The sequence below is a fragment of the Asparagus officinalis genome, chromosome 2, assembly GCF_001876935.1.
Source record: "Asparagus officinalis chromosome 2, Aspof.V1, whole genome shotgun sequence".
Lineage (NCBI taxonomy): Eukaryota > Viridiplantae > Streptophyta > Magnoliopsida > Asparagales > Asparagaceae > Asparagus > Asparagus officinalis.
In genome coordinates, this window is record NC_033795.1 from 78,223,671 (window position 1) to 78,235,662 (window position 11,992).

An 11,992-nucleotide genomic window follows, 5' to 3' on the forward strand; every position below is an offset into this window, starting at 1 on the left:
ATTTTTATTGCTAATTTTCCTTAGATTATAATATTAATATTTAATTTCTTTAGTATTTGAAGAACAAAGTATAAAATTTATGAATGCTTACCAATTTTTCTTATATCTTCCATAGAGAATTCTTCTTTGATTGGGATAAAATTATTAAATTATTCTTCAATATAACTTAGTTGGTACTTCTTTAATAGACATGTCTTATGTTAATGCCAATTCAAATGATTTATGGACGTTTTTTGAATTTTAGATTTATTTTCGCCACTTTCCCATTTGCAACGGAAATAACTTGATTCTTTTGAAGGATATCTCTGAACATTCTGATAGTTTCTCCATACATAATTAATTGTATTCGTTTACCCTATAAATATTATTAATACCAGAGATTAATGTTTTTAAATTGTAATTAATTAATGCTAAGCTATTATATTATAGTCTTTTATTATTTTTATGGATTTAAACATCTATCAATTAATGTTACTAATGTGTTTTGCTGGTCCAACTTATTAATAAATTTAAACATCTATCAATTAATGTTACTAATGTGTTTTGCTGGTCCAACTTATTAATAAAATTTTATGCATTTGCTTTAATTTATATAATAGCAATAATTTTTAAGCTATAATATTTTTTAAAATTTTATTCCCTAAACGGATATTTTTAATCAATTCCTATTGGTTTTGTTTACTAGTATCAACTTAGACTATCTTTAGATGCTGAAAAGAGAGAGTAAACCCTAAATTGAAAATTATATATATATATCTTAATGAAAGAATACCTAACAATTATACTTTTCTTTATCAAGTTTTAAAATTTCAGCCTTTTTTTTTTGTTTTGAACTTTGAGGGTGTGATTTGTAATTTTTAAAACTTTAAGCATATTTTTAAAAAATTACTTTTAAGTTTGGTAGTTGTAACATCTATGTTTCATACGTCGATGGTAATTTTTAAATGTCACGATATTTCTTACAACTCTAAAATTTTAAGGTTGTTTTTTTAATTGTTAAAACTGTAGATTAATTTTTAAAAAATTCAAATTTTTGCGGTTTACCAATAGTTTTCAGATTTGCGGTTTTAGAATTTTTAAAATGTTAGGGTTATTTTTATAATTTGAACTTTTGAGGGTATTTCTATAATTTTTGGGACATTGAGGGTGTTAATTAAAAAATTTAAATTCTTTGGAGGCTGCTGTTAATTTCTTGATTTCATGTTTGTTGTTTTAAGTTTTAAAATGTCAAAAATTTTCATACATTATGGTAATCCCTTGAATTCATCTATGTTGTTTGCAAGTTTTAAAATTTTAGAATTTCATGTGCTTGTTTGTAATTTAAACTTTTGAGGGTGTTTCTATAATTTAAAATTTTAGAATTTCATGTGCTTGTTTGTAATTTAAACTTTTGAGGGTGTTTCTATAATTTTTGAGATATTGAGATGTTAACCGCAAATTTTTGTTTGTAATTTAAACTTTTGAGGGTGTTTCTATAATTTTTGAGATATTGAGATGTTAACCGCAAATTTTAAATTCTTCATAAACTGGTGCTAATTTATTGTTTTCATGTTTGTTGTTTTAAGTTTTTAGACGTGGGGATAGTTTTTATAATTTTAAACTTTTCAGGGCATTTTGTACAATTTTAAAACTTTTAGGTTTTTTGCAATACTTTATGTATTATAGTACATTAGCTACGTATAGTTTCTTTATCTTAACAAACTAATACCATGAAGATATTTTATATATTTTATTAATATTATTTTTTAATTGTTAAGCTATAGATGGTTCATTTAGGATTAGGATAAGATATAATTATGATAGATTAAGATATAAATGAAATATTTAAAATAGTGAAAGGTAATATTGACCATAGAGAGATTTTCCCGAACTCGTGTTTTTAAAGGGAGTATGATATATGGCATTGTTGTTTAGTTAAAGCAACAATGAAAAGAGTCTAAAATATGGGCCAGGGAGGCAGGCTTCCAGGCGAATATTGGATTGGGCCATAAAACTCGGATCTCGGCGAATGCAATTTGAAGGTCATCACACTTTATCCTTTTTAAAAAAAATAAAAGGTACTATATATATATATATATATAGGGAGAGGTTCTAATAAAAACCTAGAGAACTAAAAACCAATCCTAACCCTCCAATCTATTTAATCCAATGGCCTACATTTCGATGGCAGAATTGAAAATATACACAAATCTAATACACATCAGCTATAAAAATTAATGTGAAAAGGGTAAAATTGGAACGATTCACTACAATTATGGCTGGCAACATTGGAAATTGGAGATAATGATTAAAACAAAAAATACAACACGCCCTTTCACTTCCCCATTTCTCTCTCTAACTAACTTCCCGCTCTCTGTAACTCACTTCCATCTTCTATCAAGCTTTGATCTTCCATCTTCACATGAAGAACACGACAACAGTTCATTAAAAACCATCCTAACCATCTTCCATCTTCTATGAAGCTTTCATCTTTCATCATCCATCTTTGTAGGAAAGAACACAGCAACAATTCAGCTTCGAAAACAACATTCTTTGCAGGAAGAACACATCAACAATTCATCTTTCATCAAGCTATAAAATTTTAAACCATGAAAAGATTTCACATTTTACAGCTAAAAGTTACGATTTTTATGGTAAAAAACAAACACCTCACATAACTGAATCTGGATTCACTGCAGTGAATCTGGATTCACACATGTGTGTCTTCGTTTTTTAACTGGTTTCTTCAAAAAACAGGAAACTTTTCAGACTAAAAGGTGAAAATTTTCACCTTTTACAGCAAAAAGTTACGATTTTTTATGGTAAAAAACAAACACCTCACATAACTGGATCTGGATTCACTGCAGTGAATCTAGATTCACACATGCGTGTCTTCGTTTTTCAACTGGTTTCTTCAAAAAACAGGAAACATTTCAGACTAAAAGGTGAAAATTTTCACCTTTTACAGCAAAAAGTTACGATTTTTTATGGTAAAAAACAAATACCTCACATAACTGGATCCGGATTCACTGCAGTGAATCGAGATTCACTGCAGTGAATCTCGATTCACACATGCGTGCCTTCGTTTTTCAACTGGTTTTCCAACTGGTTTCTTCATTTTTCAACTGGTTTTCCAACTGGTTTCTTCAAAAAATAGGTAACTTTTCAAAAAATTGGTAATTTTTCACCTTTTACAACAAAAAGCGACGATCTTTTAGGTTAAACCTAAAACTTTTAGACGAAAAATCAAACAAATTTCATAAACTTACCATTAAAACGTCAAAATAATTTAACGATGACAAAGGTTGAAGACGGTGGTTGAAGATGAAGGTTGAAGACGAAGGTTGAAGAAGACCGTTGATAGAGATGCAGTTGAAGGCAAACGTAGCATTAGATAAGTTGGGACGAGTTTTGGAGAGAGAGAGAGTTGTCGTGACTTTTTGGATAGGGAGATGTTGAAGAGAGACAGAGAGAGAGAGAGAGAGTTGCTGTGATTTTGGAGAGAAAGATATATGTTGTGACTTTTGGAGAACTCAATAGACATGCATTCATTACATCTGACAAGTGGCTGTTAATTTTACCTGATTACCCTTATGCAGCTTTAATCTTGCAAGCGGCATTTTTGTTCACATCAAAATTGTAATATTCGTTGTCTGCGTATGTAGACAATTATAGGCAAGACTTCGAATACAAAGGAAGGATAAAAATATCAATGAGGATAAAATACTTAGGATGATAAGAGATGTAGTAGTGTTTGTGTCGGATTTGAATCCCCTATTCTTCTTGAGAATAGTTACACTCAACCTTCACCACAACTAATCTTTGGAGCGTAGGTGTAACACCCCGTCCCGGAATCCCGGAGTCGGTACGCTATTAGATCTGATGGACTGGCTTCACAAACCACCACATGTCTTTTCAGCACGTTTTGTCCTCACTCACGCGCTCCCTGAAAAACTTCCCAGTGGGTCACCCATCCTAGAATTTCTCCAGGCCAAACACGCTTAACTTTGGAGTTTCTAAGAGTTGGGTTCCCAAAAAAAAGATGCATCTTGGTGGTATGAGTATTCTAATCAAATCTATCAATACTAATCACATCACCCTCTCAAGGGTTGGGGTATTACAGTAGGTGCAATGACAGATTCTTTAAGATGATATCATAGTAATCTAGGTTCAAATTTAAACCAGATTTTCTAAAATTGGCAAGAAACATAGTAGAATATAAAACTATAATATTTCTCAATCCTCACCACAAATCAAAAGTTTTGGTGCAGCAGCGAGACCTTTTGAAATATTTGGCGAAGGCCCCTTCCTCATGAGATTAGTAAATGAATATCATGTTGATCGAGCAATTAAAAAGAACTCAAAATAAAAAAATTATGTGGTTGTACATAAATAAAATTCCACGACATATTTAACCACTTAATTCGAAAAAGAATAATGAACCCAATGCATACTTTATCGCAAAATTATCATTCGCCACAACATATGCATTATTATTTTTTACCATGTGTACCATCCACAGAGAAGAAATGGTGTCAAGAGAAGAATCTATATTCACAAGGCATAAGAAGGGGGCAAAAAAAGAAGAAAAACAGCATGATCATTAATTACGCAGTATCAGATTACTATTCATCTATGAACAGAAACTATTCTTTAGATTCTAACAACCACCAATTATGAAAAAATTGAAAAGCTCAATTGCTATACTTTAGATTCTAACAACCGCCAATTATGACAAAATTGAAAAGCTCAATTGGCAGTTGTTAAAAAGAAACAAATTGAAGCAAACAATTGACATGCCACTGATGTATACAACATATCGAGGCCGAATAGTTCCTCGAACTCTTGGTGAAATAATTGAGCGAAACTCTTCATCTTCAGATCTCTATCGGGTATTATGTACTAAAATTTACATTTCAGTTTTTGACTGCTAGAAAGGGTTTGAAGGTCATCATGAGGCCGATGAACTCTACCAGGATCAATATGAAGAAAACCATTTGATCACCTGCAGCATCAATAAACATGTTCTCAGTTCAAAAAATTGCGTTTAGTACCCATATCTTGCATCTTAATCTACATCAACTCGCATTTGATATCCATAACTCAATTAAATACAAGACCCTAAACCTATATTTATCCAGAGCTTCTATTTCTTGCACTGGGAGGGACTACACTTGAACATGGGTTAGTAACATTTTAATTTTATTTAAATGCACATGCTCACTATTCTTCTTCCCTGTGACGATATTTTCAAATTAGTTGGTTAAATATAACTTAAATAATACCTGGTAAGAAGGAAGCATCTTGGCGCTTTTGTGCCCATGAAAATCTGCAAATAAAGATGATTAGTTTTCAATAATAAAATGAAACATGACAAATATTCATCGAGCAATTTTATAAAAACAAAAACAGACTTTAAAAGGTTCAGTCTCAAATCTCTTGCACGAGCACACATTACTCTTTCGAAAATGATATATGTTTCAATAAAGTAAATACGGCTAGTACTGTTTCATAAACAGCCTAAAAAAATGACATGTCAATATGCATACCGTAATGGTATCTAAATTTAGACATATCATCATGCCATAACGGTATCAAAATTTAGAATATAACAAAAAGAAATATTTATACTTACATTACACCTGCAGCTGCGGGAGCAATAGCTTTGAAGAAAGACATTGCAGTCATTGAAATGCCATTTGCAGCTCCTCTTTGGTGTTGAGCCTGTTGTTTGCAACAAGGGTTATCAGTAAATAATTGTTATGCCATTTGTCTGAAGCCATAATTGCTTAGTTACCAAAAATAATTATAATGTAAAGTGATATGAAAAGAAAATTACCACAGCATTATTTTGCAAAATGAATGTTCCCGTAATAATAATCATCTGCTTGGAAAATAAGCAAGAGCATTAGATGGCAATATTACGCTTAAGAAAAAAGAAAGAATTTGGCTTCAAACATTTACAACATGTATTTCCTGTATTAATTCACAATGATTAAACAAAGCTTCGTACGAATTTTGACTCACCGAAAGAACATTCTTCAACAAGGATGCACAATTTACTGCTACTGAAAGCACGAGTCCTGATAGATTAGTCATAAAGGGATGACTGGCAAGCAGTGGTATAGATATGGCCTGCATATTGAAATCATTGAATATCATGGTGAAGTGTGGAAACATAGAATAAAACATCAAAAGATGAAGAGAGGTGAGCATGAATGTATACCGCTGAAACACGAGATAAATTTATGGGCCCGAGGAGTCTCTCTGCTGGCGGATAAAGAAACAGTTGAAATACTAGAAGACTGAAACCTACATGTCAATAAATTATAATTAGAAATCAAGGTATATGGATCAATTAGATTTTTATAAGATACTATAAACCAAGGAACTGATGAAAAGTTCCATTCTTTCTCTTATAGCAACTGTAAAAGGGGTGATCAACATATGTGCAACTAAATTGGTATTGAGTGAACTAGAGTTGAACCTACACCATTTACTGAAAAATATCTGGAAAACAAAAGCTACCAATCTTTATTCAATCAACTGCATTTTAACTAAATTACAGAGACCAAAACCATAATCTATAATGTTGCAGAGTTAGTCGGGAAAATGAGAACATTTCATTTAACGAAGAGGTGGGCTGCACATTTACATACCTGATATCGCAAGAACCTCGCCAACATCCTCCGATGAAAAACTTAACCCTCCAAATTTTCTGTCGCTCTCAGCCCATAGAGAGAATATCTAGTGGTAAATGTAACTAGAAATCAATACATATTGACAGAAGAGCATAATGACAGTAAAATATTGAGTGATAAAAATGATCAACCATGGGTTAGAACTGTACATGTTTATTATAAGTGCAAAACCTAGTTTAGTATTCTGTCAAAATTACGACATTAGATTGCCTAATATAGCCATTACTTTAACCAATACTTGGCCCTATTACTCTGCAACGTTTTATGAATATTCTTCTGCAATCTCGTTTTAACCATACAATGGAAGATAAAATTTATTTGATCTCTGAATGAAAATACTTCAAAAGATTACTTTGTGTCCATGAAATTTTTTGTGTACTTGGTCTTATTAGGTGTCCACCCTCAGAACTGAAAGTGATGAATGTCTACAATTGTGGTGTTTAAAGTTAGTTCGTTCTTTCCTCCATTCTTTCTTCTTTTCTCCTTGAGATGCAGAGAAGGTGAAAGGCAAAAGTAATCTTGGCTCCCTGTTAGGAATTAGTCCTCATTTGAGGCAATTGTACCTCATTTTAGGCAAAAGTGGGATTATACTTTTACAGTCAAGATTACTGCTAAAGCACGTTAATTTCAGAATAATACATAATAGTAAGTTCAGTAAACATTCAGAAAGACATGGTAAACATCAAAATATACCTCGGAATAGGCCATATCATGAAGGGAGAAAACACAATACACAATGATAGATGACATTAGTGGCCAATTTGTAAGAAGATTTTCCTTATTAGACTGAGCCCTTCCTTCATCTTCCACATCCTTTTCTCTCATATCAGAACCATTATAAGATGCCTCCAGAGGTTCGATTGTCTCATCTGTTGTTTTGCTTTCAGGATGATTGTGCAATGTTTCCTGCATAATGATCATCAAAATGGAAACATATTAAAAAACAAATTGTAAGACATTGCAGTCATTGAAATGCCATTTGCAGCTCCTCTTTGGTGTTGAGCCTGTTGTTTGCAACAAGGGTTATCAGTAAATAATTGTTATGCCATTTGTCTGAAGCCATAATTGCTTAGTTACCAAAAATAATTATAATGTAAAGTGATATGAAAAGAAAATTACCACAGCATTATTTTGCAAAATGAATGTTCCCGTAATAATAATCATCTGCTTGGAAAATAAGCAAGAGCATTAGATGGCAATATTACGCTTAAGAAAAAAGAAAGAATTTGGCTTCAAACATTTACAACATGTATTTCCTGTATTAATTCACAATGATTAAACAAAGCTTCGTACGAATTTTGACTCACCGAAAGAACATTCTTCAACAAGGATGCACAATTTACTGCTACTGAAAGCACGAGTCCTGATAGATTAGTCATAAAGGGATGACTGGCAAGCAGTGGTATAGATATGGCCTGCATATTGAAATCATTGAATATCATGGTGAAGTGTGGAAACATAGAATAAAACATCAAAAGATGAAGAGAGGTGAGCATGAATGTATACCGCTGAAACACGAGATAAATTTATGGGCCCGAGGAGTCTCTCTGCTGGCGGATAAAGAAACAGTTGAAATACTAGAAGACTGAAACCTACATGTCAATAAATTATAATTAGAAATCAAGGTATATGGATCAATTAGATTTTTATAAGATACTATAAACCAAGGAACTGATGAAAAGTTCCATTCTTTCTCTTATAGCAACTGTAAAAGGGGTGATCAACATATGTGCAACTAAATTGGTATTGAGTGAACTAGAGTTGAACCTACACCATTTACTGAAAAATATCTGGAAAACAAAAGCTACCAATCTTTATTCAATCAACTGCATTTTAACTAAATTACAGAGACCAAAACCATAATCTATAATGTTGCAGAGTTAGTCGGGAAAATGAGAACATTTCATTTAACGAAGAGGTGGGCTGCACATTTACATACCTGATATCGCAAGAACCTCGCCAACATCCTCCGATGAAAAACTTAACCCTCCAAATTTTCTGTCGCTCTCAGCCCATAGAGAGAATATCTAGTGGTAAATGTAACTAGAAATCAATACATATTGACAGAAGAGCATAATGACAGTAAAATATTGAGTGATAAAAATGATCAACCATGGGTTAGAACTGTACATGTTTATTATAAGTGCAAAACCTAGTTTAGTATTCTGTCAAAATTACGACATTAGATTGCCTAATATAGCCATTACTTTAACCAATACTTGGCCCTATTACTCTGCAACGTTTTATGAATATTCTTCTGCAATCTCGTTTTAACGGTATTTGATCTCTGAATGAAAATACTTCAAAAGATTACTTTGTGTCCATGAAATTTTTTGTGTACTTGGTCTTATTAGGTGTCCACCCTCAGAACTGAAAGTGATGAATGTCTACAATTGTGGTGTTTAAAGTTAGTTCGTTCTTTCCTCCATTCTTTCTTCTTTTCTCCTTGAGATGCAGAGAAGGTGAAAGGCAAAAGTAATCTTGGCTCCCTGTTAGGAATTAGTCCTCATTTGAGGCAATTGTACCTCATTTTAGGCAAAAGTGGGATTATACTTTTACAGTCAAGATTACTGCTAAAGCACGTTAATTTCAGAATAATACATAATAGTAAGTTCAGTAAACATTCAGAAAGACATGGTAAACATCAAAATATACCTCGGAATAGGCCATATCATGAAGGGAGAAAACACAATACACAATGATAGATGACATTAGTGGCCAATTTGTAAGAAGATTTTCCTTATTAGACTGAGCCCTTCCTTCATCTTCCACATCCTTTTCTCTCATATCAGAACCATTATAAGATGCCTCCAGAGGTTCGATTGTCTCATCTGTTGTTTTGCTTTCAGGATGATTGTGCAATGTTTCCTGCATAATGATCATCAAAATGGAAACATATTAAAAAACAAATTGTGTTCTGACATATTATTTCTTTGTAGCTACTCAATTTACCAAATCATAATACAGGCTTAAAGCAAAGACAAAACTAAGCCCTTAACAGAACCAATAAGAAAAAAATAAAAGAACCAATAAGAAAAAAATAAAAAAACCAATATGTTTAATATACTTAGCATTGCAAAATAGGTTAAAGCTTTTCTGCAGACAGAGTGAAGAAAACATAAAACTTAAATGCCCAATAAGTACAAGAAGCATTTTTTATGGCAGATGTATGTATTAAAGACACTGAACAATCATCAAGCACTGAATAGTGAAGTTTTGACCTCATGTCATTGCTCTTCATGGGGAATTGGAGCCTTGAAAAAAAAATTACCTAGGGATTTGATAACAGGAAAGACATTATTAATGTTAATTAAAAAATACAAAGTCAATATGTGGGGAAAAATTCAGCCCACATAGGGGACTCAATCCGCTATGGAGCATTAAAGGATAACTGCATTATCCTTCACAAAAACTTCGGAGTTATGGTGCACTAGCAGGAACAGTAATAGCACAGAACCAATTATCTTATTGTCTACCTATGATGATAAGGAAATGTGTCTATGAGAATTTATAGCGAAGTACTTGATTTGATAACAAAAATTGTACAAACATAAAGAAGATGAACAATGTTGCACGCCTATCGAAGAGAATATTGAGCATATCAAGGAAAGAAAAATAAAATAAGACTAGAAATGAGATTGTTACTCACTGGAAGCCAATAACAGGCAATAAGTACTCCAACGGCAAAGAGTGATATACAGAAACACGGCAAGAAGTAAGGAAACCTATACACGCGATGGTTTGGAAAGATGAGAAAGATAATAAGGCAACCAAATTGAAGTAAATAGCGCACCGTTCATACCTCCCAAGAAATGATTCTTCAGAAATGATACCTGGAAATTTCTCTGCAGGCTGATAAAATATATATTAATAATGAAGAATAGGCTCATAGTGCACAAAATATTTCTTAAAATATATATTAATAATGAAGAATAGGCTCATAGTGCACAAAATATTTCAACAATAACAAGTAAATAATTGAGTATTTGTCTAATTGTATTTCACTATAACACTCGTGCGAAGAACTTATACGTTAGCTTCTGAAATTGTTAAACTCTGTTTGCTAATTTGACACTTAAATGAAGTAGTGGAATCTAAAAAGCATTCTTTATTCATATATTGATTTGTATACTATCTATCTCATCAGGTTATATTACTCTTGGAAACATTATCTTTGAAATATCAGCCTCTAAGTGCTAAGCATTCTAAACCACAAAGAGGCTACCTTGAAATAGATAATTAAGAAAATGTATGCATTCCCAGATTAAGACGGCTAAGCAAAGAGGAGAGATCAAGTTGTTGGAAAACAGGGCAACTAATGCAAAGAGAATGTTGATATTAGGAAGCTGGCAAAGGATTGATGAAGTCCGATTAAAGAAAAATGAGTTAAAGAGAATCCAAGCATAAATATGTGAGATATTTGAGCTCAGACGGAAATGGCCCATGGAACAGTGAAAACTGGGTATCGTGCATAACCAGGTTTTTCCAAAAGTTGCAGTTAAATTGAAAGTCAAAAGGAAGAATAAAGTTCAGAGATCCCCTCTTTCGTCTTTTGCAAATTTGGCTTCAGTCAACTTTAAACCAAAGTTCACTTCCTTCTAGGTCCCGGTATTCGACTTTTAAGGAAGAAATCATTTTAGTTCTCTGGATATTAGCATGCTCATAACTATTCACTCGTGTATAAACCTCATACATAGCTATCAACATTTGTGTATAAATCTGTTTATATATATTTTCAAAGAATGATAAAAGATTCCATGATATGATTCTTTCCACCAAGTTTGACATGAACTCGTATCAGTATCCACAAAGTATCAGAGGTTAAGGTGCTCAAATGTTTGAGAGTAAAAGTTCAGAAACAGTGGTGGGAAAAGATCTGTACGTGTCTTTGTTTTTACTTAATTAAGTGACATGCTACTTCCAAATTCTTAGGTAAGTGTCATGTCCTATTTTGTCCATGTCGGAACTCCCTAGATGCACTATTATTAGTTATTTTATATTGAAAACTTCATTACCTGTGCAAAGAAACCTCCAAGAGCTGGACCAATAATGAGACCTATGCCCCATGCGGTACTGACCTGAAAAAAGATGCCAATTGATATTTTGTTGACTCTGAATTATGTAAATTGTAAATAGGATGAGATACACAGAATTAGAGTGATACGTGTAAGAGAACTTTTCTACTACAACCACAGAGGCCATAGTTAATTTGTTAAGCAAACACCATGGAACCAAAGTAACCAGAAGTATGTTAGAATGTTGTAAAACCTTTACTTGACAGTTTTCAAAATCAAGACAACAACTTCAGTTCT

General features: G+C 32.5%; 2 protein-coding genes across 3 annotated transcripts in view; both read right to left on the reverse strand.

Moving 5' to 3' along the window:
* The window catches only part of LOC109831710 (protein ZINC INDUCED FACILITATOR-LIKE 1-like), an 11,139-nt gene continuing 3,705 nt past the window's right edge, over positions 4,559-11,992 (reverse strand). For both annotated transcript variants that reach the window (XM_020399095.1, XM_020399096.1), the window contains 11 exons: positions 11,696-11,758; positions 10,483-10,532; positions 10,330-10,405; positions 9,336-9,548; positions 8,620-8,707; positions 8,187-8,272; positions 7,988-8,095; positions 7,800-7,844; positions 5,615-5,703; positions 5,265-5,308; positions 4,559-4,984 (listed from right to left, as the gene is read on the reverse strand). In XM_020399095.1, the coding sequence (XP_020254684.1) occupies positions 4,896-4,984; positions 5,265-5,308; positions 5,615-5,703; positions 7,800-7,844; positions 7,988-8,095; positions 8,187-8,272; positions 8,620-8,707; positions 9,336-9,548; positions 10,330-10,405; positions 10,483-10,532; positions 11,696-11,758 (951 nt within the window). In that variant the 3' untranslated portion in view covers positions 4,559-4,895. The remainder of the gene's footprint in view (positions 4,985-5,264; positions 5,309-5,614; positions 5,704-7,799; positions 7,845-7,987; positions 8,096-8,186; positions 8,273-8,619; positions 8,708-9,335; positions 9,549-10,329; positions 10,406-10,482; positions 10,533-11,695; positions 11,759-11,992) is intronic.
* LOC109831711 (protein ZINC INDUCED FACILITATOR-LIKE 1-like) lies at positions 6,043-7,618 on the reverse strand. The gene is made up of 3 exons (XM_020399097.1): positions 7,374-7,618; positions 6,639-6,726; positions 6,043-6,291 (listed from the first exon to the last, which is right to left on the reverse strand). The coding sequence occupies exons 1-3, from the start codon at positions 7,599-7,601 to the stop codon at positions 6,128-6,130; spliced, it is 480 nt and encodes a 159-aa protein (XP_020254686.1). The 5' UTR covers positions 7,602-7,618; the 3' UTR covers positions 6,043-6,127.